We start from the raw sequence: 27,638 nt of genomic DNA on the forward strand, positions 1-27,638 counted from the left end.
TTCTGAGAGTGCAGTGAGTTGGTGGACTTCAAGGATTCCCTGCAAAATGCACTGTTGGAAATGATGGGTGGGCAGATTGGTCTAACAAGGAAGATGCTTTTTGTGAGCTATGGCACAGAATCGGAATTGCCTAGACCAGGTAAAGCCTTACTGTGTTTAATAATGCTAGCTGCCAAAAAAGCAATTACTAGAAAATGGAAATCAAAATCTAAACCAACTATACTGGAAGTAGTGAATATAGTAACAGAGATGAAACAAATGGAATTGAGATCTTTAGAAAAGGGCAGGAGCAAACTACATAGGAAAAAATGGGAATTGTGGGAACAATACATACAAGGAAGGAATGAAATCTAAAAGGTGGCGGGACTTAAATGAGCTATGTAATCTTTGAGTGAGAAAGATTGGGCAGATAAGTGATGTACAATGTTTCCAACCAGGGGTGCATCCGTAGGGTTTATGATGAAAAACAATACACAACTAAAACAAAATAAAATAAAATAAACAACCAAAAGACCAGTAACCCAGTAGAATCCAAAAGTATTTTATTCACTCTCTGACATCTCGGTTGCAATGCCTTCAAAGGAGAAAACACATCCAAAAAAACACTCCATATAAATAGCACAATCAATTATTCAATAAAAATTCAATTAAAGAAAATCACAAGCATAATTAAAGGAGAACTCTCCAATTAAGTTCAGAATTCATACCATTAGGTACAACAGTATCAAATTTAAGAATATAGATGGCTTCTTTATATAAAAGTTTAACCTTAAAATAAGTGTCAGTAAATTCACAATTATTACCATTCACTTTTTCTAAAATGGTGCCTTTTAAACCCACAGATGAACGCTGATGTGCTTGGTGAAAATGAACTGCCACAGAACTAGTTTCTTTAAAGTTTTCTATCTCTCTTACATGCTCAAGAAGTCTTACTTTGAATGCTCTCTGAGACTGACCAATTTAAATTTGTTACATGGACATTTAAGGGTGTAGATTATACCAGTGGCATCACATTTGAAATATATGCAAATATATAACAGAGAAAGATTGGGCAGATTACAAGTGATGTATAATGTTTCCAACTGGGGGTGCGTCAGTAGGGTTTATGATGAAAAATGATTGCAACTAGGATTGTTTCGGTGTGGTTTGTTTTCATTTATATAAATGTATGATTGCCTATGTAGTAAGTAATGGTTTAATAAAGATGTTTCTTGTTTACAAAAAGGCAGGAATTGAATAATTGATGTAATATTGCTTTAGCAGTTGTTGTTGTGTCTTTCGGCTTTTCCCGGTTAGGGGTCGCCACAGCGGAACTCCGGTCCGTTAATGATTGGCAGTAGATTTTTATGTGCCAAGTTGCCAGCTCTGATACACAACCTTCAACGAAGGTACGGCCATTCACGCATGTCTCCAGACAGAAGACGCTCTAGCTGAGAATCGAACGGGACAACGTCTTACTGTCAGGCGACAGCGCTAACGCAGCACCACCACCGCAGTAAAAGTGGAATATAATGTTTATGTTAATATAGTTTGATTACTTTGATATAAATGTAAATTTGCCTGTGTCACACATGCTAATTCAATAAAGGTGTTTGGGGAAAAGAAAAAAAGAACAAAAAAAAGAAATGGCTTTATAAATCCAAGAAGAAATAGTCTGGTTGGACACAGACATTCATAAGGACCAAAGATGAAAGGAAACAAAGAGCTGATCAGATTTCCTAAAAGTTTTAGTCTTATCCAAATAAAATCTGAGTTGTCTATGCACATCCAATGTATGCAGCACCTTCTCACTGGCAGATTGCGGAGAAGGGGAAAAAAAGAGAGCAAATGAATAGACTGATTAGGGAAAAACTCATTCAGCACCTTGGGCATAAAAGAAGAATTAGTATGCAGGGACACCATGTCCTTATGAAACACCAAAAAAGGAGGACAAGCCATAAGGGCTTCGCGTTCAGACACCTGTCTCCCAGAAGTAAGGGCTAATAAAAGTACAGTCTTCCAAGAGCAATGTTGCAAGAAGTTGAAACTGCAGGTTCAAAAGGAGCCTAGGTCACTTTTTCTAAAACAAAATTAAGATAACAGGGAAGAAGAACAAGGTTCCTGGCAGGTCTAATATGAAGGACAGCTTTAAATAATTGTTTAGCTTCAAATCTTGAAGCTAATGGAGGTGATAAAGGCAGACAAGCAGAGATAGCTGATAAGTGGGCCTTAACAGAAGCCAACCCAGCACTGACCAATTCACACAGATAAGAGAGAACCACAGGAACATCTACAGAAAGTGGATCCAGGATATGAGAAAGACAAAACAGAAAACCTCTTCCATTTGGATAAGTAGGATTTCCTAGTATTAGGCTACCTGGCCTCAAGCAGGACTCTTAGTATCTCCCCAGAAAAAGGGTGTCTATGGGGAATCAAAATCCTATCATCCACAGTGTCAGCTGAAGAGTGTACAGATGGAGATGGATGAGAGATCCCTTGTCTTGTGTGAGTAGGTCCACCCTGTGAAGTAACTTGTGATAATTGCCCATGGTTAAATGCAGAAGAGTGAAACCAGTGCTGTCTCGGCCAAAAGGGAGTCACCAACAAGATTTTGGGAGCATCCTGTTGAATTTCGAACAGGACTTTTGAATGAGTGGAAGGGGAGGGAAGGCATAAAGAAACATCCCCTTCCAAGAAAAAGATAGGACATCCACCTTCCAAACCAGAGGACATGGGACTATGGCACAAAATAGAGGACGTTGTCTGTTCAGAGGGGAGGCACAAAAGATCTGTTTGAGGAGAACCCCACTGGTGGACAATGTCCAGAAACACATCTCCATGAAGCATCCATTCATGGGATTCAATTATGGACCTGCTCAATGAATCTGCTACAATACTTTGACCCGAGGGAGTGTAAACTAGATGAAGAGTCACTTGATACTGGATAGTAAGTTCCCACACTACGAGTGACAACCGGCAAAGAAGAAGATAAGCCCTTGACCCCCCCCGTTTGTTGACATACCACATCACTGTGCTATTGTCTATAAACACCTTGAGAGATCCTGAGGAAAAGAGAGGATGACAAGCTTGAACAGCCAGCAGAAAAGCTCTCATCCCTTTGACACTGACATGTTCTTTCTGTTGATAAGGCAACTAGATTCCCTGTAGCTTTAGGGAGACAAATGCTGCTCCCGCTCCCATGTCTGAAACATCTCCTGGGAGGGAAGAAGTGGATGAAAAGGTTGCCCTGGATTTACAGTCAACTGTTGAATCCGCCACTGAAATTCCTTCTTGAGGCAAGGCAGAAGAGGAACTACAAATTCGAGGGGATGAGCATGTTGAAACCAAAATGACTTCAGAAACCACTGAAACTTTGTCATGTGGAGTTTGGCCAGAGAACCCCAGAGCTCTCAGAAATTCACTGGCTGTTTGAAAAAAAAAGAAATGAGAGTTAAGGCCTTGGAAGGAGGCAGGGATGCCAGCATTGGCACAGTCTGGATCCTGCACCCCAGAATGACATGATCCTAAGGAGGAGTCAGAAAAGACTTTTTGAAATTTATAGTGAACCCCAGGCTTTGCAAAAGGAAAATGGCAAAATGGAGATTTTGCAATAAGATCTCTGAACAGAATGCCTAAAACAGCAGGCCATCCAAGTAACGGAAAACTTGGATTGGCTTTAGCCTGAAAAAGGCAATCACAGGGCTGACGCATTTGATGAACACTCTTAGGGCAGTAGCAAGGCCAAAGGGCAAAGCAGAGAACTGAAAATGCCAAGCAGCAACAAATGTTTGTTGTTGTTCTTTCGGCTTTTCCCGGTTAGGGGTCACCACAGCGGAACTCCAGTCCGCTAATGATTGGCAGTATATTTTTATGGTGCCGAGGTGCCAGCTCGACGCCCAACCTTCAACAAAGGCACGCCCATTCACGCATATCTTTCAAACGCTACTCGACCATAGGGAGGGCATGCAGACTCCACACAGAAGGCACTCCAGACGAGAATCAAACGGGAGAAGAAACATAAAAAACTTCCTGAAAAGGGGATGAATTAGGATATGGAGATAAGCATCCTTGAAGTCCAGAGATACCATACAAGCCTGAGGAAGCAGAGGGAAAAAAGTCTAAAGGTACAACATTCAAAAAGAGAGAACCTTCAGAAACATATTTAGATGAGAGAATATGTTTAGATGAGATAGGTCTAGAATTGGTCTCCAAGTACCCTCTTTCCTGGGCACTAGAAACATTCTAGAGAAACCCCCTGCCACTTCGGGATACTGGAACTTCTTGAATACTACCCGGAGTCAAGAGATCTTAAAGCACCCCTGGAAAAAAAGTACAGCTGTCCCTGAGGGGGCTGAGGAATTCCCATAAAAGGGGGAAGAGCTTTCCAGACCATGAAATACCCTTGGTGGATAATGGACAGAACCCATGAGTCTTCAGTAATCTTTAACCAAACAGGAAGTGTAAGAGAAAGGCAAAGAGAAAGAAGAAAGTAGCTGAGAAGAATAGGATAGCCAAACAGTACCTGGTTTATCAAGAAACAGAAGTGTGAGTAGCCTTAGCAGGAGGAATCCGCTTTCCACCTTTTTTACCCTTGGGGGGAGGGCAAGACAGCTTATGAACAAAGGCTGGCTTATTGGGGTAATTTCTCTGAAATTTAGGTACAGGACAAAAAAAAACATGCTTAAGTTCCTGTAAAGCCTTGCCCTTACCATGAACAGATTTAAACAAAGCAGCAGCAGCTTCTCCAAATAAGCGTTTATTATCTAGAGGAGCATCCATTAACTTAGTCTTAATATCATCAGGCAAAGGTTGAAGCTGAAGTCAAGAACATCTCCTCATCACAGACCCAAAAGTAGCAGCCCTAGAAGAAGCATCTGCTGTGTCATAACTACACTTGATGTAATGAGGAGCCACCTGGGAGGAAGTCCCTAACAGGGAAAGGGCAGAAGTTTTTCCTTCAATGTCTGAAAGATTAGAAATAACCTGACAGGCCTGGGAAAGAACAGCTAACAACTATCTGGACATATGGGTCTGATAATTGACAGCCCTAAAAGCTACGGTAGCAGAGGTATAAACCTTTTTACCTAACCTTTCCATAGTTCTGGTATCTTTATCAGAAGGAAGTAAAATAGGAGAAGGAAGCAAATACGATGGCTTGTCAGAAAGCACAGGCACCACCGAGGGGTCAGAGAAAGGGCACTTATACAGAAATTTACAGTCCTCAGGCACCCTATAAAACCTATCAGGTTTCTTGGGGACAGGGATCTGGGGTTCAGAAGTCTTAGAAGCATTAGAAAAGGCATCCAGCAAAGCGGCCAAGACAGGAGGGACAATAGAACAATAGAAGGTCTGAGAGAATCCATCTGCAGGAGCTCCTAATACCTTTTTGTGTTCCTCAGAAACATGAGCACAATCCCCATTTAAAAAAACTCCATCATTCTAGAGAATGTGTCCCAAAAATAAATCTTCTCAAAAGGCTTATCAAGGCTAGTAGATTCCTCTTCCTCAGACCCATAATCTAAAGGAGAGGGAATCTGACTGCAGTAAGTAAGGGATTCCTCATCTGAATCTGCCTCCTCCTCCTTCTCAGAAGAATCCCGTTCTCTGGGTCTCTTAAGGGGAGTAGAGGACTAAGGGGGGGGGCTGGAACAAAAACTCCCTGAGGAGGTTTGAAAGCCATCAAAGCACTAAACATGAGTGAATGACTGCCATTCACTGTGTGGGTACTTAGGGGCTGTAAAAATATGCTTATTTTTCTGCTTTTTCTTTAAGGATATGTCCACATTATAAAACTTAGAAGGCCTCAACCCCGGATGGCATTCAATAACTTCTCTGATCAAAATTTGAGGAACACCCCTAGGCCCTCAGAGATAATCAGTTGCAGCTCCCCCTGAACGTCCAATGCGGACATCTGCATTGCCTCCAAAGACATGCTTAAAGTCGGATCCCTGCCGGCCTCCAAAACGGTTCCAACAGAAGAATCCAATGATGGAGCCAGGTGATCCTCCAGGCTTTCACTCACTTTGGGAAAGATGTCCAGCAGAGGCTGTACAACAGAAGAATCCGGCCTAGATTTCTTGGCCTTCTTCATGGATGGCTGTCCCTCGAAGTGGGAAGCTCCCTCCATTGCAACTTTAGCTAGGATCTTGATTTTCCAGATAAAAAGCCAAAGAAGAAAGCTTATGAAGGGTTTTAGGAACAAAAGCCTGACAAAATGAACAGGACGTATGCTCATGGGAAGCACCAGTCTTTATGGGGAATCTGTCTCCCACACTGGCATTTACCCTTCTAGGATGACATGAAACCCAATAAGCAACAAAAAAGTAAAAGATAGATAACATAAAAAACCCCAATGGGGCACTTATCTGCAACAGCTTGGTGAGCCAGCAATGGAACGGGCGTTCAGACTGACAATGAAGTGATGGCATTTGGACTGGCAGTAAAGAAGTTCTGAGGATGTCACCTTTATGCCCTATGTTACACAAGGAGCATACGTGTGACTTATGGTGTACCTTAAAGGGATTTGCAGGTTTTTGGTATACTGGTCGGCTGTTGGGCTGCTCTTGGCAGGGGATTCCTACTGTAATGAATACTGCAACAGTGAAATGGAAGGACATCTCCTCTTATTATTGCTTACATTCCTGTATTTTTTGTTTGTGAAATGTTTTGTATTTCATCCGGGCTGAGCCTAAAATTGGTCAATATTGATCAGTGCACTACCCTGGTTAAAAAAAAAAAAAAATATATATATATATATATATATATATATATACACATACACACACACACATGTACACATATACAAATACACACACACGTACACATATAGACATAAATATATAAATGGATGCATAAACTTTGAATGCTAATCAGCTAACTACAAAAATATACATGTCTTGTGGTATCTTCTAGAAACTTGGCTGTAGATACAGACTATGTTGGTTACACTGTATCCACATTGTCTCTGTTTTACTGATTCAGTATCCAGATGCATACTCTTCATGGATCACAAGACTTCAGTCTTCTTTTGAAGGTCTATGATGATCTCCCACAAAGGATCTCCAAAGACGACCAGAGGACCTCCCCTGAAGAGCAGCATCTAAAATGGCACAGACAGATTCTCATAAAAGGAAGAGAGCTATAATGATTAGTTATTTTTATGTCAAGTTTGTCTAAAGCTGTTAATTGTGCATGCTTTCTTTAGCACACTGTAATTTTGTAGTGACTGAAATGGGCCATTTGGCCTAGATTACCTACTAAAATAAAAAAATCCATCCTCTTTAGACAAGTGCCTACAGCTGCAGCACTTGCCACAACATAAGTGGCAGCCATGTGAATCACATTTCAGATGTAAAACATTTAGTCTCACAACGGATAGTTTCCATGAATATTAGTATTCTAAATTGGTTATAGTGAAACTCAGTTTTGTGTAATTCTGGCAATATTTAATAAAAGAGGGAGTTTTGTAAGTGTTTACTGTCCTCCCTTAACATTTTGTAGCTGACAGCAAAGTATGAGAATTTCAGGCAAGGATTATAAATGTGAATATGAGTCAGAAAGGCCATGTTATCTGGCATGTGTGTGCATTTGTCTGCATGTGTACAAATTTGGGATGTAGAATGCTCATTTCAGAGTGGTGTGATATGGAATGAGGGTAAGAGCACAGGTGACTTCTCACGGACTGCCTGAGATATAAGTAAATAAATTCAAGGAGCCCTGCTAACACCAGATACACTAGGGAAGAGAACGTGACAGATGGGACAGAAAATTAAGCAACCAACATAAAGATACCGGAAAAGTAAACTTTTTTTCCCAAAAAGTGTCTAACACTTTGATCTTTGACATACGAAGGTTTGTCAGAAGCTGGGTTCTAGTGCACCTCTGTTGGACTATGGAATTTATAAAAGAAGCCAGAAAAAAATTATTTAAAAAAATGACTGACCACTCCAGTGTGAGTGCATACAGGATGTGCAGCTTCTTGGAACAGAATGCCCATTATCTGGGTGTCTGTGGGCTTGCAGAGTTCCATTCTACAGGACTGGTTCTAATACATGACAACTGGAGTTTCCTCCTGATACTTTCCCTGACAGAGTTTAAGTTTCTTCTGAGGAAAAGTATGACAGGCCAGTCTGTGGAGGGCAATATTAAATATATAATACCACCAAAGGGATTATTCAATACAGAGCTATCCAAGGAGGAAGACTTGTTATCCTTGTCTACATCAGAGGCAGAGACCCTGGTTCATTCCTATTTAGCCATAATTAACCACAACAGAAAACTGAAGCAGAATGAGGGTATCTTCTAGTCAGCTGCTACAGAACCACATCAGAACTACTCAGACACGGACACTGAAAGATACTAAATGAATATTCAGCATGTGTGACAAGACTCTAGAAAAAGACTGTCTGAGAGGCCTGCACGAGGTTAGGGAGGGTATCAACATAAGACTGTAGAATACCATTCACCAGAAACAATTTGGTAATAGCTTTCAATATGGTGAAGAAACCGCAGCTCCTGGATAGGACTGGAGAAGTATTTTAAAGTGTCTTAACAGCTCAATCACTTCCCCAGAAATGCAAACTATGGAAACAGTTATGCACCTGACTATGGTCCAGTGCCACATGCAGACTGCCTCACTACTCAGTCAGCAAGTTATTTTCTTCCTGAAATTGCTGTGTTAAAATGACATTACATATAATGAAATGCCCAAAAGAGGTTAACTTTAAAGAAGCTGTTTAAGCGGCTTAAAAGAAACAGCCATACTGAGGGAAAAAAGTTTAAAAATGATCACTTCCTCAGCCTAGACTAACCATTGACATGCAGCTATCTCTTGACCAGAAGGTTATGCTTCTGTTTCCTAAATTGTGAATGCTTGCCAGTTAAGAAGAGAAATCTAAACCACAATAAAGCAGCTGCCAGTTACAGATCATTTATCAAGCTTCCTAGCTCTGGAAAGATAAAAAGCATACAATTTCTTTCTGTATTTTCAGATGACACTGTTCTCAATTCTTTTTCAGCCTGATTGAACAAAAACAAGTCAGAGCTACTGACCTCTTCTGAGTTGATCAGCTTTTCTTCCCCATCAGGGAGAACTTCGATCACATGTGGGCACTCGAGACCCAGTTTCTGAGCCACTGCTTTATCCTGTAGGCTAATATTAGGGATACCTTTTAGAGAAGAAAATATTTACTAGTTAATTCAATATCTTAAGAGATGTCCAGCTTTGTAATATATTGTTTATTATTTTTAAACCGAAGTTCATTTACCTACTTAAGCAGCCAATATGTAAACCTAGATGTACCTAAAAAGAAACACTGCTAAACAAAGGCATAGGAAAAATGAATTGTTTTTCTTCCCATAAATACAGATGCCAACATTAAGCATATAAATTCATAGTTAATTACTGAAAATAGACATAAGCAACAATGTATGTGAAAGCAGTGCTGTTCAACAAAGTAAAAAAAAAAAATAGCTAGACCAAGGTTTATGCATAAAGTTACTTTCTCTCACATCATTAATGTCTTTATTTAGTACTAATTAATTACCTGTCAAAGTTGAATAACATGAACTGATCCTAACGGATGCTTTTTGCTATAACCTGAACCATAAAATCAAATGCAGAGAGTACATGAATTAACCATCTAGAGAAAGACTTATTAACCTAGGTAGTATGTACTTGGAAAGTGGCAAGAAACATGACTACCCAGAGGAAACCCATACAGACATAAGGAGACATGTACATTATACAAAGGTAGCAACGGAAGGTCAGGACAAAGGTATAGATCCTGCAGTTCTGAAAAAGTACCATTAACCACTGTAGCACTGTGCTGCACATGTGTACCTGACACCTATAACATTCTTTTATGCTTAAATGTATATTACACTGACCGCATACCATATGTACACTTTCCTTTGTTGTGAATGTTTTTTTTCCTGAAGAATTGCATGTACAAGTAAGGCCTTTACACATAATATCAACATAACTAAACCCATTATATAATGACAGCAGTTATCACCAAGATCCTCTGACCATTACTGCTGTTCAAAACTGACAATCTTCAACAGAAACACAGTACAAGTTCAACAAAGGCATCATTGCAGCAGCTACAGCATTATAAAGTACAGCTGTGTTAGGAAGTTACTATAATTGTAGATATCCATATACGTTCACTGTTGCAGCAGTGACAGCATCTAGGGATTCTCTGCTGCAGACGGCTTGAATCTGTCTTGACTTCCAGAGCTTTTTAAGCAGCACATCTTTGGTATAACAGGGATGTCCATCGGCCCCATCTTTAAATTGCTCTAGCCCTTGTCAGCTCCAAGAATTTGAGCTGAGACTAGGGGATGAATATTCACATCAAAAGGGCTACCTTGTCTATGGAATAAACTTCCCATCTTCATAAAACAAAGTACGTCCCTTATTCTCTTCAAAACGAATTTGAATAAAAGGATGGGGAACCATAAATTCACTCCTGGGGTATTGTCCATGTCCCTTATGGATACAGGCAGTCTGTAAAATGACTCAGGGCTCCAACACCCAAAGACCCACTACCCTGATACTACCCCAACCCATATCTGAAAAATTGAGATATAATATTGTCATATCCCGGGTATTATTGGTTAGGCTTGTAACAGCTCTTGTGCCATTAGCCTAGTAATCACCTATGAACCTATGAGTTGCCTGGGTAACGTACTCCCAAGGATGGCGGCTCAAAATGAAAGACTACCAAAGGTACCTCTTACACACTAGGTCAACCTGAGGAGGGGGTAGCTTATAGTTGATAGGCTGAGAATGCAGACACATGTACCTTCACTGAGACATAACACCATTCTGATTTGGAAAGATATGACAGGTATTTGAGTATCAAGGACACTGAACTTGGGTTAGGGTTCAGACCCATCTTATGCCACAAAAAGGAGACTCCCTTCCACTTTACTATGTCTGAATTCCTTGTATTTGGAGTCATAAGATAGAATGTCCTCAGAAAGCATACACCTAGGGGCGTGGCCAAGGATGAACACAGGATAGCAGCAGATTTCTTCAGCTCCACCAATTTCATTACACTGACAGGAATTAATTACTTAAAAAATTAATTTTTGAAGTAATTTTCTTTCTAAATATGTTTGTTTTATATAGTTCTTGAACTATATCTAAAAAAGAAAGGAAATTTTAACAATATTCCTGTCAGAAATCACATTGGAAATTTTCCTGTCAGTTTATCAGTCTGAAATGAGTTTCAGTAAGACAAATTCTCAAGACTCCAGCATCAAGAAAGAACTTCAGTCTCTGATAACTATAATCCAGCAACTTACTGCTAAGATGGATAAAATGGATACTGAAATTGATACCCTCATAGAAAAAACTACAAAACAAATAGACTTGTTACATATAGACCTGCAACAACAGAAGATCCAGATGACAGGCATAGAAGAAGCTGTAAATGACATGGAAAATAGAATCCAAGAAGAGGAAATCAACATTGAGTTTCTGCTGAAACAAAATACACATTTACAAACAAAGCTGGATGACTTGGAAAATAGATCTAGGCGCAATAACATTAGGATTTTTGGACTGCCAGAAAATATTGAAGGTAACAATATTACTTCTTTTTTAACAACATGGCTCCCTAAAACTTTAGACTTACCAGAAGCATTCTCTTTTGGTATCGAAAGAGCACATAGATCTATAGCTAATGCTAACTCTAACAAAAACTATCCTAGATCAGTTATAGTTAGATTTCTATCATCTTTTGATAAAGAGATGGTTCTTAAATCTAGTGTAAAACAAGAAATTGGTCTCTGCCACGATGTAACAAATGAGAAACGAAATGTCTCAGAAATTCCAAATAATCCACTAGGTCATGTAGTAAGCATAAAAACCTTTTTATTCAGAACAAGTGGGAAGATGGATACAACCACGCTTCTTCAAATAACATTTACACCCACAAGCAATCATTAAATAGCAAAGTAATAAGAATACCATTAATTGCTTAATGAACTCAATTAACAGTTAAAGGTATAACTGCTAGGTAACTTAAAAACAAGAATAAGTTGACGCATGGGAAATATATACATTGTGCATAAGTTCTAAACAATATTAAAACTCACAGAACATAAATATGGATATAATACCCGCTTTAAAATGTTGTGTTAGAAAATATAATCAATATTAATATTAAAATCTGGGACAATGTTATACACGTGTGAGGACTATATGAAAAATGTATATAAAAAAAATATATATATATAAAAATATATATATAAAAAAGTGTAATATAATATATATAAAAAAATATATATAAAAAATATATATATAAAAATGTATAAATATACATACAAACAATGCAATGAATGAAAGCACAAAGTATATTATAAAACCTAATGTAAGGCATAGATAATAATGAATTAAGTAGACCAAATAAACTATCTTGGAAACCTAACTAACAATATATGCTTAGTATAACTTAATAATAGGGTGAGACTTATAACAAAAGACTGTGAAAAAATATATATAGATAATTAAGTAAACAAAAATCTTACTATTTATTAAGTATACACAAAAAAGTATTAAACCACAAGACAAACCTGAAAATCTCTGAAATAAGTTAATAACCAAACATAACTAGATATCTACGATGTAGATGAAAAAAGTATATTGTAAAATTAGCGTTTCCTACCATCTAAAATAGGTTTTATAGAGACAGAGGTATTTAAACCAGGGTAGCTTTGTGCATTAAATCTCAAAATCCACTTTAACTCAGCTGCAGCAAGGCGATTACCCATATCACCTCCCCTTAAGTACATCGGAATTATCTCTAGAACCCTAAAAAGAAAACCATGATCTGTCTGTTCTTTAATATGTAGTGCCAAGGCATTAGTATCATTGGATCTTTTTATTTCATAGAGGTGATCATAAATTCTATCAGAAAGCCTTCTTTTAGTGAGGCCTATGTAGAATGCGGTGCATTTTGTGCAAGTTGCTAGCTATACCAAATTCTTCGAGGAGCATGTGGCAAAAAACCTCGGATAGAATGCAAAATTCAGGGTAGGGTGAATAAAGGGGTGAGTAGTGCAAATATATGAACATCTATTACATTTTCTGCAAGGGAAGGTCCCTAGTCTCTGACTAGCATTAACATTGTAATTACTCATCATATGATGTTCCTTGCAAAGAATTTGTTTAAGGTTTGCACAATTCTTATATAGAAAACTAGGGTATTCCCCCACCAAACGTACCACTGACTCATCAGTAGTTAGGATATTCCAGTTTTTTCGTATTATTTGCTCTAAACTCTTCACATCACTTGTATATTTAATGACATAACAAAGTTTCCTAACTTTGTTGGGTACATTAGCATTCTTAAACCTTAGTTGTGTTACATAGTTGTTAGACCCTACTACACAACTATCTGTCTCTGAGATACCCAAAACACTTTGTTTGATGCTCTTAACGAGATTACTGTTATATCCTCTATCTATAAATAGAGTTTCTAGCTTGTCTGCCTCCATCATTAGTGAGTGACCAGCCTGACATAGCCTAGTAATTCTGACGAATTGACTCTTGATGATACCTGGGAAAATGTGCCTAGGGTGCATGCTATTCCTATATAGGGATGAAATAACTGTTCCCTGTTCTGTAAGTGTAAGTGAGACATCAAGGAAGCTGATATTGTTCTGGGAGGTGTCCATAGTAAATCTCAAATAGGAGGAGGTAGACTCCAGAAATTTCAAAAACTGCTCAAAGTCTAATTTTGTACCCTCCCATATAACCAGGACGTCATCAACAAAACGCTTATAGAATTTGACTCTTTTGAAAGTGGGGTGATCAAATAAGAACTTTCTTTCCCAATTTAGAACCACTAAATTTAAATGCGTGTTACAAGACAGGGGTGCCATGGCTACCCCCCATGTCTGTAAATAGGTCTTATCATTAAACATAAATATATTATTACTAAGTACCAGGTCTAATAATTGACAGATTAAAATAATGTTATCACCATTAAACAAGGTATCACTAGCAAGCAACTCCCTAATAGCTTCCAACCCAATATCATTGGGAATAGACGTGAACAGATTTTTTACGTCTAAAGTCACCAATAGATAGTTATTGTTTTTAAGGTCAAGGCTTATTTCATTCAGATTCTCCAACAACTGGTAGGTGTCTTTCAAAATCGATGGAACAGCATCTACCACAGGTCTAAGGAGCCGTTCAACAAGTGTAGAAATAGTAGCAGTAACCCAGTTACTTCCTGATACTATAGGGCGCAAGGGTATAGGTACAACATTTTTGTGGATTTTAGGCAGGCCTTTTATAACTGGGATAAGTGGAAACTCTATGTATAAATAGTCATACAGATCAGGACTGATTTGTCTGCACATAAGAAGATCATACAATACCTCATGTACATTAACAACAATCTTATTTACTTCATGTGAAGAAATAGTTCTGTAAGTGGCAGAATCTGAAAGCATATCTAACATAAGTGAGGAATAGTCAGATGTATTTAATATTACTATTCCGCCACCTTTATCTGCAGGTTTAAAAGTTACATCATTTAGTCTTCTAAGTTTAGTTAAGGATTTAAATTCATCAGTGGTTAAATTCACAAATGCTATTCTCTTGATGTTACTAGAGAACAGAGAATAAAAATCCCTTTCACATGCCTTTTGGAAGCAATCTACACTAAAAGGCAAAGTAGGAGTAAAATTACTTCTACGTTTTGAATGAAGCGGATTGCTCTCAATAGGGGCTCTAGCTTCAGAGTCTTTAAAGAACATCTTTAAAGAAATACTTCTACAAAAAAGACGTAGATCACATAAAGTATCTGTAAGGTTGCTACACTGTGCAGGGATGAAACTTAGACCTCTGGTTCTTAAATCTGCTTGGGCTAAAGCTCCTGTTAAGATTAATGAGACAACTGTGTGTTTTGACAATGACTATTCTTCCTTGGTAATAGCTAAAAGAAAAGTTTTTCTGCCACTAATAAGGGAGCTTAAAAAAGCACAGTTTAAAACATACCTTCTGTTTCCTGCCAAGCTAAAAATCCTCCTTCCTGATGGTCCTAAAATCTTTGATGACTTAGACTCTGCTTTACTGTTTATCAAAAAAAATAAGATTTTGGATAAAATAGAGGAAATGGAATGGGCTAGTCCTTCATTAAAGAGACTGGCAACTGAAACTTCGTGGAAGACTTCAGAGAAGAAGAAGAGACTAAAGAACAAATGATTTGTTCTATGTTTTTCTTTTTTCTCTCATCATTTTACTTCATTATTAATCTTTTTAAATATAGTTCCTGCATTTCCAGAAAGCCACAAATGTTCTGAAAAAGATTTAATCAAAGTTATTCTCTGTGTGCAAAGAAATGTTTTGTTTCATAACCAGTCAAAATATCTGAGGAACTAATAACAAGCTATCATTCAATTTGTTTCTCTTTCTGAAAAGAGAAGTAAGGTCAGTAATTTGATACATTTTTTTCTCTTTTTCTCCTTCTTCTTTTCTTTGTTTAAACAATGACATTCTATTTAGATTATGTAGTGGGTAAAGGGTGGGGAGGGCAGGAGAGAAGAGTAATGAAAATATGATAAATGGAATAATAACATATTTATTCCTTGTAAAAAGTTTATATGTTCTTCAAATGCTATTCCTAATTATACTTTCTTGATTATACTGCTTATGCTAGTATGTAAATAATCTGTCATGCTTTAACTAATAATAATTAGAACTAAATAATAGTAAATAATATGTTTTATTTTTAACTCTATTAATATAAACAGTAAGTAATATTCCATTGTATATACTTCTTATAGCTTTCTCTTACATTTTTTTATTTCTGCTTTACACTCTTATTTTCTACTCTCTTTTCTTTTCTTTATTCTTTCTCTTTATTTTTTTCTCATATTAATATATAGAAATGCTTTTGATCATATAGACTCAGTAAATAATAAGATTTGCATAAAAATTGAGTTGGGATAAAAATATTGAGTTTTATTACTTATTAATAACTTTGGGCTTAATTTCACTTACATACAGGCTGTAATAACCTGTAAAATACATAGGTTTTGTCATGTTTAGATGCATTTACACTGCTAAATGAATGTTTGTCACTAGTTTTTAACAAGTTTCCCGCCAAAATGTTAAGGGAGACAATCTGGGATGTGGGCTACCTCATGCACAGTGTCCATGAGCTGTTTCAAAAGCTTCAACTCTCAGAATTCTGACAGAGAAGCTGAAAGCAGTCAATCTGACCTTTGACCCAGATATCACACTGACACAGCACAGATTCAGGAAGAACACTCTACCAGGAAGTAGAACTGATGCAAATGCGACTATGTGAAGGAAAATGAACTCTTTGACATTTAAATGTGAGTTATTTTATATAATTACTTAAATATCTATGTTATAATTCATAAAATATGTCAGTTATAATGATTTTAAATGATGCAGTTTCTTGTAGTAAGTAAATGTCTTATTTTACAAGGCATAGACAATGAAACTTATTCAAGTGTTTTTGAAAATCTACTTGACTGATGCATACTAATCTGTGTTGAAAACTTATGTTCCAAACATATACATTACTATAACTCATTTAATTCATCTGATTGACAAGCATAAATAACTTTATAACTCTATACTGGAAGAAATTGTCATGTGATATATTTTAAAGCAGTAGTATAGACATACAAAATACAGATGTTTTTTACAATAATTTAAGTGTTTCTGAGAACTTGCATAACTATGCAGTATGATTTATAACAATTTCTATAAATATAATATTTTATTCTATTGACAATAATGAGTATGAGTAAAATGCTCATATACAAGCAATTCAAGGTTTTTTTTTGGAAGCTGTTGACTGCATTTACATGACAGAAAATAGATGCAGCTTAATATATGTAATGTCTGAACCATATTAGCCAAAGTTTTTGATTTAAATGAATGTTAGAACTTATTTTTACATACTTTGAATAAATTAATATGTAAATATGCCTTCCTTTTTTTTTTTATCTCTTTCTTTCACTCTCTCTCCCTCTTTCACGTCTTTTATTTCTCTCTCTCCTCTTGGTTCCTAATATCAAGTTTGCTTGAATGCTATTTGAATACAAGTGTATTATATTACATAGATGTATACAGTAGTATAAATAGTTTTTTAAAAAAAAGTTTATTTTAGTTTATATGATGCTGTTTTATCAAATGTGTAGTCTTGTCTTGCTAGATAATTGAATTGAAAGCTGTTAATTTAAGTTAAATATAACCAGTATTAAATTGATAAGGTGGTAGCTGAGGTACTGCTGCTTAGGGTAGGGGGTTAACTTGAGTGGTAAATACTACTCTAAGTTGGAGTTTTAACTCCAGGCTGGATGCAAGGTTTAATCCTTACATTATTTTCACTTGTTCATTGTTATATGTATATAGTTTTGACATCCACAATATATTTTGTACACTCATTGTCACTACAAACAAAATTGAATCCTATACAAAATCCCATAAGAGATTCAATAAATACAGCTATATTTAAAGGTACACCTAAAGGAGGAGATGCAACATTACTTATGTTGTTATTTGTTATTTTGATCATAAGATTCTTAAGTTTTAAAAATACCAAATGACATCTTTAAAAGGAATTTCTTTAAACATTAATGAATTGAATAATCCGTGTAAAAGGGCAAGCCTAATAAGATACATTAATTTACATAAGGCCAACTTAGTCTTCCTGCAAGAAACCCATCTCTTGAAAAAAGATATTGATAAACTAGTCACAAACAAATATACAGTATTGGTTAGTTCAGAGCACACTCAGAAAAAAAGAGGAGTGGCTATTTTATGGAATAAAAGTATGTCCATTCCTAAAACCATTAAGTCTTATCAGGATGACAAAGGAATGTTTTGTATGGTTACAATACAAATTAATGGGAAGACTTACACTTTAATTAATGTATATTGGATACCTGGAATTGGTATTAATACAGTGAAACATCATCTTGAGAAGATCATATCATTCTCTATAGGAGATATTATTTTAGCTGGTGACTTTAATTGTATACTACATGAAAGTGATACTACCACTATAGGAAAAGAAGAATTACATCTAATGCAAAACATTTAAATGATTTTGCTAATTCTTATCATTTGAATGATATTAATAATCAGATAGATTCAACATCATTACCATACACCTTTTTTTCTAACAGATACAAAACTTATTCAAAAATAGATAAGGTCTTTATTTCTAACCAGATGGTAACAGATTTAATTAATTCCAAAATCATTTCATGTCCTATATCTGATCATAATTCAATTGTTTTTGAATTCATGATAAAAAATACTCATAATGTTCAGATCAAAAGGATACCAGCATACTTAACTCAACTAAAAGACTATAAAGAATATATACTTTCAGAAGTACAACATTTTCTAGACATAAATAATACTCCTGAAGTCTCCATTGTCTATGTTTGGGATGCCTTAAAATCATATCTATAGGGACAAAGTATAAGATGGTATATTAATAAAAGGAAATCTTGGGATAAGGAATTGTTAGATATTCAAAGTAAATTAGACTCTTATAAACATAATAATAAAGAAAATATTATGGATAAGAAAGTCATTGAAGAAATAAACAAACTAAATGAGAAATACAAAGAAATTTTAACTCATAAAGTTAAAATAACTCTAGAGAAATACAAGTTTTTGTCTTACTCAATAAGCCCCAAATACTTACATAGACTTAAAAATAAAACAAAAAGGTTGAATAAACAAAACCATATCAAAGAAGAATGTTTCTAGTCTACCAGAAATATTAGATGAATTTAGAAATCACTTTCACAATATTAACAATAATAACATTAACATGGAACCTAAAGATAAAATAAAGGAGTTTATAACCACAAACATGAATAAAAAGCTTAATAAACAACAGATTAAACTATTGGACAAAAGTATTTCATATACAAAGGTTATTACACAAATAAATAAGCTTAAATCAAACAAAGCACCAGGTAATGATGGTATTATACCAGAGATATATAAAATCCTTTCTAAAAGTACATATTCATTAATACATAAGGTTTTATTTTGGCCCAAACTGAGTTAATAACCCCCCCATCTTGGCAATATACATTTATTTCGCCAATTTTAAAACCTAATAAAGATCCAACTAGCTGTACTTTATATCGGCCCATCTCATTACTTAATGTTGATTATAAAATGTTTATGAGTATTTTTGCTGATAGATTGAAGACAATCATTCCTGGCATTATAGATATAGATCAGACAGGCTTCATTGTAAATAGAAATACTTTTGATATATAAGAAGAACTTTAACATTAATTGATTTTGCAAATAGGAAAAAGAAAGATTTAACACTTATTAGTCTTGATATAAGTTCAGCATTTGATTCAGTAAGTTGGGACTATCTGTTTACCTTACTGAAGTGCACAAACTTCTCTGATGCATTTGTAAATCTAATTGAGCTTTTATACAAAGGAACGTTGGCTTATATTAAGGTAGGAACATATGTTTCACAAAAAATACCCATTCTTAAAGGTACAAAACAAGGATGTCCACTTTCTCCACTATTATTCACTTTAGTAATGGAGCCTTGGGCTAATTTGATCAGAAACAGTACTGACATAGAGGGTTTTGAAATAGATGAAAATAGAACATCCAAAATTCAACTTTTCGCAGATGATGTTCTAATTACATCAGCAGGATCTAATTCTTCTATGCACACTCTATTTGATAAAATGATGAATTTTAAAAGTATTTCTGGTTTAATATTCAATGAAGAAAAAACTAAAATACTACCTATATATACACGAAAAAATATTCTCATTAGTGATTTTACTAAATATGTACCCAATTCAGGTCAGATAACTTATTTAGGTATAATACTATCTAAATATATTAAATCTATTATATATAATAATTATAATACCTGTTTTCTTAATATACAAAATCTTTTAATACCTGGAATAATATGTTTTTACTATGGAGGAGAGACTTACAATTATTAAAATGATAATATTCCCCAAGATTTTATACTTAATACAATCAATAATACTTCCACCTACAAAAATAATTATCAAGAAACTGAATACACTAATGTTAAATTTCCTATGGGCACCTAATAGACCTAGGATTGCATTAAAGAAACATACTAATAGCTGGTCTCAAGGGGTATTTCTTTTCCAGACTTTAATTTATATACTATCTCTTCTATTGTAAAAGTTATTACTTTATTAATAGATCAGTCATATGTTGCAAAATGGAAAGATTATTGGGAGCTAATTAGTATGCACTTCATGAAAATCTCCTTAACACATAAAAATATGATTGTAAATAACTCCATGTTATGGTTACTAAAGGAATTTTATACTTCACCTATTACACCTAAACATATGGTTTGTTACCCATTAAATATTATTATTAGCTATCGTAACTTTATATTCATGCACCCTAAGTATAGGGAATAGAATTTTATTATATTCCATATAATCTATACTCAGGGTATGCTTTTGTCATCTACTTCTGAAGGAACTCATTTAGCTATAGATAATGATCTAAAGTACTGGTATCAGTTGATATCTGATGATATAGTTAAAAATCTAGATTTCTTAAAACAAGAATTTGATCTAAGAGAAACTTGCTGGTTAGAGGTTCAGACCTTTAGACAACATCTCATTGATAGAATAGATCTAATGTCTATAACAGTTAAAGAATCTATTCCAACACTGATTGATTACTTGATATTAATTTTACAACATAAAGTTTCTGATAAAGGTAAACTTTCATACATACATAAAATTATCAGACAAGAAACTTTTTACAGTGTAGATACATACTGGAATTATTTCACTTCTATTAATGGGGACCCACCAAATCAACAAGATAAACAATGTATATTGGAATCTGCCTATAGAACTACGTCTTCCATTGTCTGGAGACTTTATACATGGAATTTTTTACATAGATCTTTTTATACACCTTTGATGATGAATAAAATAAATAATAAAGATAATCTATGTAAGAGATGTAATATAGAAATTAATGCTGACTGGGCTCATATGTTTTATGACTGTATAAAATTGAAAGAATACTGGAAGTCAGTTAATGAATTTTTGCAGGCTCTTTTACAGATAATTTCATTATTTCTAAATCTCTTATATTATTCAACACACCTGTACCTCAAAGTGTTAAAAGGTTAAGCTTCCCTTGTTAAGGTCTATACTTGCAGTAGCTAGTAAAGTAATACCCAGAAATTGGAAATCAGCTACACCTCCTTCGTTCAATGAATTTAAAATGTTATGAATATAGTGTGCCATATGGAAATAAACACAATTAGGTCAAGAACAACTAGAAAAACATCTTATTATATTGTATGGGATAATTTACAAAATTTGTTAAAAAAATCCTAATTTCAATAGCATGGTATTTTAGTTTAATTAATTGATCTGATTGTAGTGGATGTCTTTGTAAATACTTTAGTTGTTTTGTTGAATGTTATAATCATATCTATTTTTAATTACTTGTATAAAATTGTTATGATATTTCTCTTGTATGTTAAAACAATAAACCTGTTTTGAAAAAAAAAAAGAAAGCATACACCTTAAAGGGAATGACAGCAAGACTTTATTCATTTACTTATTTATTTACATTTGTTTACTGGGAAATTCTGACTGGACACAGGTCCTTTTTCAGTGGATGCCCGGGGAGAAAAGCCTCCACATCATCCAAGCTTTTAACCTTTGAGCCTTTAGTTTGGGGTGTATGAGTGATCAGCTGTTCCCCGTCAAGATGTTCACACTGTGAGATGAAAGAACAGGGCTCTGCAGTTACCATATTCTGTAGAAGGAAGAACCAGTGCTGTCTCAGACAAAGAAGCTATAAAGTACCATTTGTCCCATCTTTCTTTACCTTCTCACTTACTGTGAAGAGATGAGGAAAGGCATAGAGAAACAAACCTACCCAGTTTACTAAGAAGGCATCCGTTGTCCAGGTACATCTAGTTTGTGTCCTGGTGCAACATTTTCTGAACAGCATGTTTTCTGGAGAACCAAAGGGGTCTACTTCTGGCATGCCTCACCTGTGGGCCAAAGGAAAAAAGAAATACATCGTTGTTTTGTGGTATTTGAATAACACTGGAGAACCTTGGTCATTTTATGAACTGGAGCATGTACCTTTCCCAAGTATTCTTATGACAAAAGTGTCTGAAATGATTCTCTCTCCACTCTTTTACCAACAGTATTAGATGCCCTTCTATTTTTTCTGGGCTGGAATAAGTAATGGAGGTGGGTTTGGCAAGGGTGTGGGTTAGGACATGGTATGAGGGAACAGGGTAAGGAAGTGCTGTGCTGAGTTATAGCCGTCTCCTTGTGGGGTCTCAGCCCTTAGGGACTCAAAGCTTACTCTTTTGGTCAGTTTGCTATTTTCTCTCAAACTGTTCTTTCTTCCCATTTGGCTGATTGCATTTTTCTTGTTTTCAAGAGAATAAACTCTTGGTAGGGTAGTTTCTCCCACATTTGGAAGAGTAGGGTAAACTCTTGATAAGGTAGTTTCTACCATATTTGGAAGAGTAAGGTAAACTCTTGGTAGGGTAGTTTCTACCACATTTGGCAGAGAAGTAAAACTGCTGTTCCACAGACTGCACTGCCTTTCCTTTTTTCTTCCACCTTCTTAAACATCTGTTCATTAAGGGGCCCAAAAAGCAACTCCATTTTCTAATGGGGCATGAGGAGCTGCCCTTTTATATGGTCTGACTACACTGACAGAATAATACCTGTCCTGGGAGTTGAAGTTGCATACATCTGGCACCTTACTTCTCAGGCCCTTGTCCTCTATCTCCTTAGCCTGACCTTTCGTTGGGACATGAAGAGTTCCTTGGAACTTTAACATATTGATTTGGTAATTCAAAGCACTGATGGCCATGGTGGTAGAGGTGTACACATTCCTCCCAAAATAATTCAATACTTTACTTTTCCTGTCACTAGGAAGGAAGTTAGTGGTTGGAGCCCTAGTCGATCCCTTGCTGGAATTCACGAGCACAACTGGATAAACAGTTAGTTTCATGTACAGATACCAAAAGGAATCCACCATACTTTATGGTTGAGCTTCCAGAAAGCAGGGGGATGGAAGTCTAACTGCAAAGACAGACTGATGAATGTATCTCTAAGGCTTCAGTCATTGACAACACGGCTAGGAGTTTGGACTCTCTAAAAAAAACAATTTACTTATACCTCTTCTGTGCATCACAGTAATCCTTACATTCCCATGTAAAGAAAGACCTAATTTAATTGACAGTGTCTCCAAATGAGAAATCCCCTGGTATCGAAATGGAAGACTGGGTATCTGACTCAGAGGAAAGAGGACAAAATCTGGTCCATGTAAGCCAAACACCAGAGGCTTGAACACTTCAGCCCTACTTTTTTTTTTGGGGGGGGGGGTAATGGCCACCTTTGAGGTTTCCAGTTGTGATGATAACTTCAATGTTTGAGCTATAAACATCTTCATGTACCAGAACTGAGTAAATACCACCCTCACCCTCTATTTACTAGTGTTGAAACCAAACACCCATGGAGAGACATTCAGACTGGCCACCTGCTGCAATGTTTTGGTTTGGGAGGACATGCTATCATTCAGCTGCATGATATCCTCCTTAGGGACATCACCAGAGGTTACAGTCTTGGCAGACGCCCTTAGCCAGTCCAGGTGCTCTTAAGCCTATGGGGGCCTTAAGATTCAATGAGTATGTTATTGGCTTCCCAAGATTCCTGCTCTCTTGAATGTTTTTTAAAGTAGGGTGCCCACAGACAACTTGAGTGATGCCACAACAGTCCTGGACAAAGTGTGCTGCCTATTCTGATTCAGAAAGTCTTGGAGAGATTTGTTTCTGTAGTTAATGGTTGAACAAGATGGGGTATCATTCTCCATCCCTACACAGAATGAAAATTTAACTATGAAAGTCTTTGTGTGGAATTAGCTTCCTTCAAGTAATTAGGTTTTATATTTATGCAAATGAGAGCTGTTTGGTGTTCTTAAATGCTGACATCAGTCATTTGATTTAAAAGCAAATAGCAAATATGCACTGCTGCCTTCAACTATGAATTACTCTTCTCATTCTCAAAAAAGCTATGCCCTTTTCGATTAGACTGCACAAAGCCTTACAGTGTTATCTAAACCACCAATAAATGAAACTTGACTTTTCCAAGTTTAAGACCATACACACACATTCACACAGGAACACCCTCCCAGATGGGGCCGGCTGTATTTCTCTAGTTTTAGTACCCCTGATGCTGTTTCTGTGGTGCCTTGTTGTAACCACCAACTTGATTCTAGCATTCTAATCCAATCCCTCAGCTATAGGACATGCTTAAATATGCCAGTAGTACCGTTTTGGACTGTGGAAAACCTAGCAATTTTTTTTTTCTGTTTACAGGGAAGAAGCCAACTGTTCTACTTCACCAGATCTTGTTTAATAACCTTGAACATTGCAATAATCAGTAAGACACAACTTATATAGTGAAACACTATTGCTTAACAAATGTACTGAGGAGATATGCTTTTGGAAAGAAATATGAAAACAAATATTTAAAGCAAATTATTAAGAAAATCTATTTGCACTACAGATCAGGCCTATAAATAAATCCTAATTACAAAAGAACTTAAGCTGATCGAACACCAACTTACAATACCAAAGTTTATTTTACAACTTTAATCAGTGCACTTTAAACAGCCAAAATTACACAAATATATTTCTTACTGCTCATGGGAAGAGGCTTTTCCTCTCTCAATCTACGGGATTCAAACAATGTTCCATGCAAAAATTTCCACCAGGTTCATGAACTGCTGCTTCTCCCAAAGGTCAGATCAAGGACAGAAATCACTGTGCATCAGTGCCTTCTGTTGAAAATGGATCATTTAACTTGCTACACATTTAGAAGGCTGCACCAATATTAGTAGATGGTCATCTATGCCAGCCCCAATGTCCAGAATTATGTATGACATTTGGTTTAGTTGTCTTGTTCTTTTTACTCCCCCCTCCTGACAACCCAGTATTACAGTACACAAAACTTAAATTCTGCTTTTGTATGGTTAGATATCCTGCACCTACAGGAACATCTGCAGCTTCTTATGAGAAGGTAATTCATTTTTTTATCCATGAGCTAACTGCCCCTGGCCCGTGTGAGTGTGTGCTCACAGTCCCATTAATATTATTCTTGCTAAACTCTACACATGCCTTCATTGTGAAAGAGTTGTATTTACCTTGTTTCTTACATACACCTTCACAGAAGCAGAAGCCTGACTACCATCATAAGTGAAGGACTAGTACACTTAAAGGAAGTTCCTGTGGAAAACAAGTTGATAAAGTTATGTAATCCGCATATACAGAAGCGGGGGCCACTTTTTTTGAAAATGAAGCAGCAAGGTAATAAAGGAATCCATTTACATCGATGCAAAGGTGAGTCTACGAAGGCAGCCTCAAACTAATGACAAAAATGCTGTCATCTGGAACCAGGTCCTGTGGTACTTGTAGATGAAGCCACAGATGACTTGCATTCGATTAGTGGCATTGAAGATGGAGGGATTGGGCTAGGGAGATTGCAGCTAGCCACTTCTCACTAATCACAGGATGGGTGAGCCAGCATTGAATGCTATGTCTCACCGCTTGGGTAACACCTAGCTAGAGCACTGCATGCTGTACCACCAGGAATCAGCCTGCTGAGCGCACACTGCCTATGGTGTGCTTAGTCACCATACCAGGCAGCACCATGTGCAGCTCAAGAAGGCTGCTGTGGTGACTATTTATTTATTTTACATTTGTTGACCGGGCTAGTCCAACTGGATACATGTCCATTTTCAGCAGAGGCCTGGGGAGATGAGCTCCGTGCAGAAAAAAATAGCAAAATAAAACATTTTTACAAACAATGTTGTTACAGGTTAATACATAAATTATCATAGAGGTCTAAGTACCTCCCATTTTAAAATTCGAGTACAATACTAAAAATAGGTCTAATATTATACTATAGTCTGGGAGAAATAGGTTTGGGATAAGAGGAAAATAAAACCTTTATATTTACAGAGAGTATTAGAAGTTAGGCTGGAAAAATCAAAGAGGACAGAAATACATCACAGTGCCAAAGGCAGGTAGTGAACAAAATTACAGAGAGGACAGAAATACTTTGTAGTGCAGTAAGCAGGTACAGTTTAGATTGCAGATAGAATACAGAAAGTCAAAATAAAAGAGGCATGTGTGTCTTTTATATATATTAAAGAGTTTCCACAGTAAGAGTAAGCTTAGGGGATGAACAGAAGGGTAAGGGATAGCAAAAAGATAAAGTGGCAAGAAGGAAGGTAGAGCTAGTTATAGGGGAATAGTGGGTAGGGAGTACCTGTTATGAGTAGAAAAGGTAGAAAAACTGGTCAGTCAGGTTTAGTACAGGGGCATAGCCAGTGTGTTCTTAGGAAAAGTTTCAGTTTGTTTTTGAAAAGAGATGTGGAGGAAACTGAAGAAAGTTCACTGGGGAGAAGGTTCCAGGATTTTCCAACAGTGTTGCTGAAAGGAGAGTCCCCAGCCTTATTATTAGATTTAGAGGTGTTTACAAGAAGTTTGTGTGATGAGCGCAAGGATTTCAGATTCTTATAGGGATAGATGAGGTTAGCTAATATAGGAGTACTGGAAGGTTGGTAAAGAGTCTTATGGGCAATGGTTAGTTGGTGGAATTTAAGCAGATTCTGAATTTCTAACCATCCAAGCTGCTTAAGATTATAGCAGTGGTGGGTTTTGAATGGGTTGCCAGTAGCAAACCTGGCAATGTTATTGTAGGAAATATCCAGTTTGGCGAGGTTATTTTTAGATAAATTAGTAAATATGGCTGAGGTATAGAGGAGTGTAGAGATTAGATGGGTGTAAGCAAGAGTTTTTCTGACTGTTGGTGAAAGGAATGGTTTGATTCTGTAGAGAGAGCCTAGCTTTTTATTGACGGTTTTTATAGTATTGTTGATATGGGTGTCAAAGTTAAGATTGTTGTCTATGGTAATACCAAGAAGTTTAGTAGTTGGGTCAGGTGATATGGGAGTACCATTTGTGGATATTACTGAGAAATCTATTGGGACGGTTTTATGAGTAGGATTGAAAAGGAGAAGTTTTGTTTTTTTGGGGTTCAACAGAAGGCAATGTTGTGTAAACCACTGTTCTACTGTATTAAATACTTCTTGGGTAAGGGAGTGAAGTTTAGAAGTTGATGTGGCTGTATATACAAGTGTAGAATCATCAGCGCACTGAACACATGTAGCTTGGGGGATTGCTAGATGAAGGTCATTGATAAATATGGAGAAAAGAAGAGGACCTAATATGGACCCTTGAGGGACACCAATGTTAATGGGCAGGTGGGTAGATAGAGTGTTGTGCCAAAGTACTGCCTGTTGTCTGTTATCTAAATAGGATTGGAACCATTTAATAGTGAGTGTATCTAGTGAGAGGGAGTTGAGGATATTTATAAGTATTTGGTGATTAACCATATCAAATGCCTTGGACAGATCGATAAATAGTGCTGAGGAGAGCATATTGGCATTTCAGTTTTTGTTAATACAGTCAGTAAAGGAAAGGAGGGCAGTAGTAGTGCTGTGGGATGGTCTGAAACCATGCTGACAGCTGGAAAGTAAG

General features: G+C 36.3%; 1 protein-coding gene across 1 annotated transcript in view; it reads right to left on the reverse strand.

The window, feature by feature from the left end:
• LARS2 (leucyl-tRNA synthetase 2, mitochondrial) overlaps window positions 1-27,638 on the reverse strand; it is a 1,850,943-nt gene that overhangs the window by 789,588 nt on the left and 1,033,717 nt on the right. Inside the window, exon 10 of the mRNA XM_044070015.1 lies at window positions 9,031-9,146. Within this exon, the coding sequence (XP_043925950.1) occupies window positions 9,031-9,146 (116 nt within the window). The remainder of the gene's footprint in view (window positions 1-9,030; window positions 9,147-27,638) is intronic.

This window comes from Protopterus annectens, chromosome 4.part1, assembly GCF_019279795.1.
Source record: "Protopterus annectens isolate FY-2018-M chromosome 4.part1, PAN1.0, whole genome shotgun sequence".
NCBI classification, from domain to species: domain Eukaryota; kingdom Metazoa; phylum Chordata; order Ceratodontiformes; family Protopteridae; genus Protopterus; species Protopterus annectens.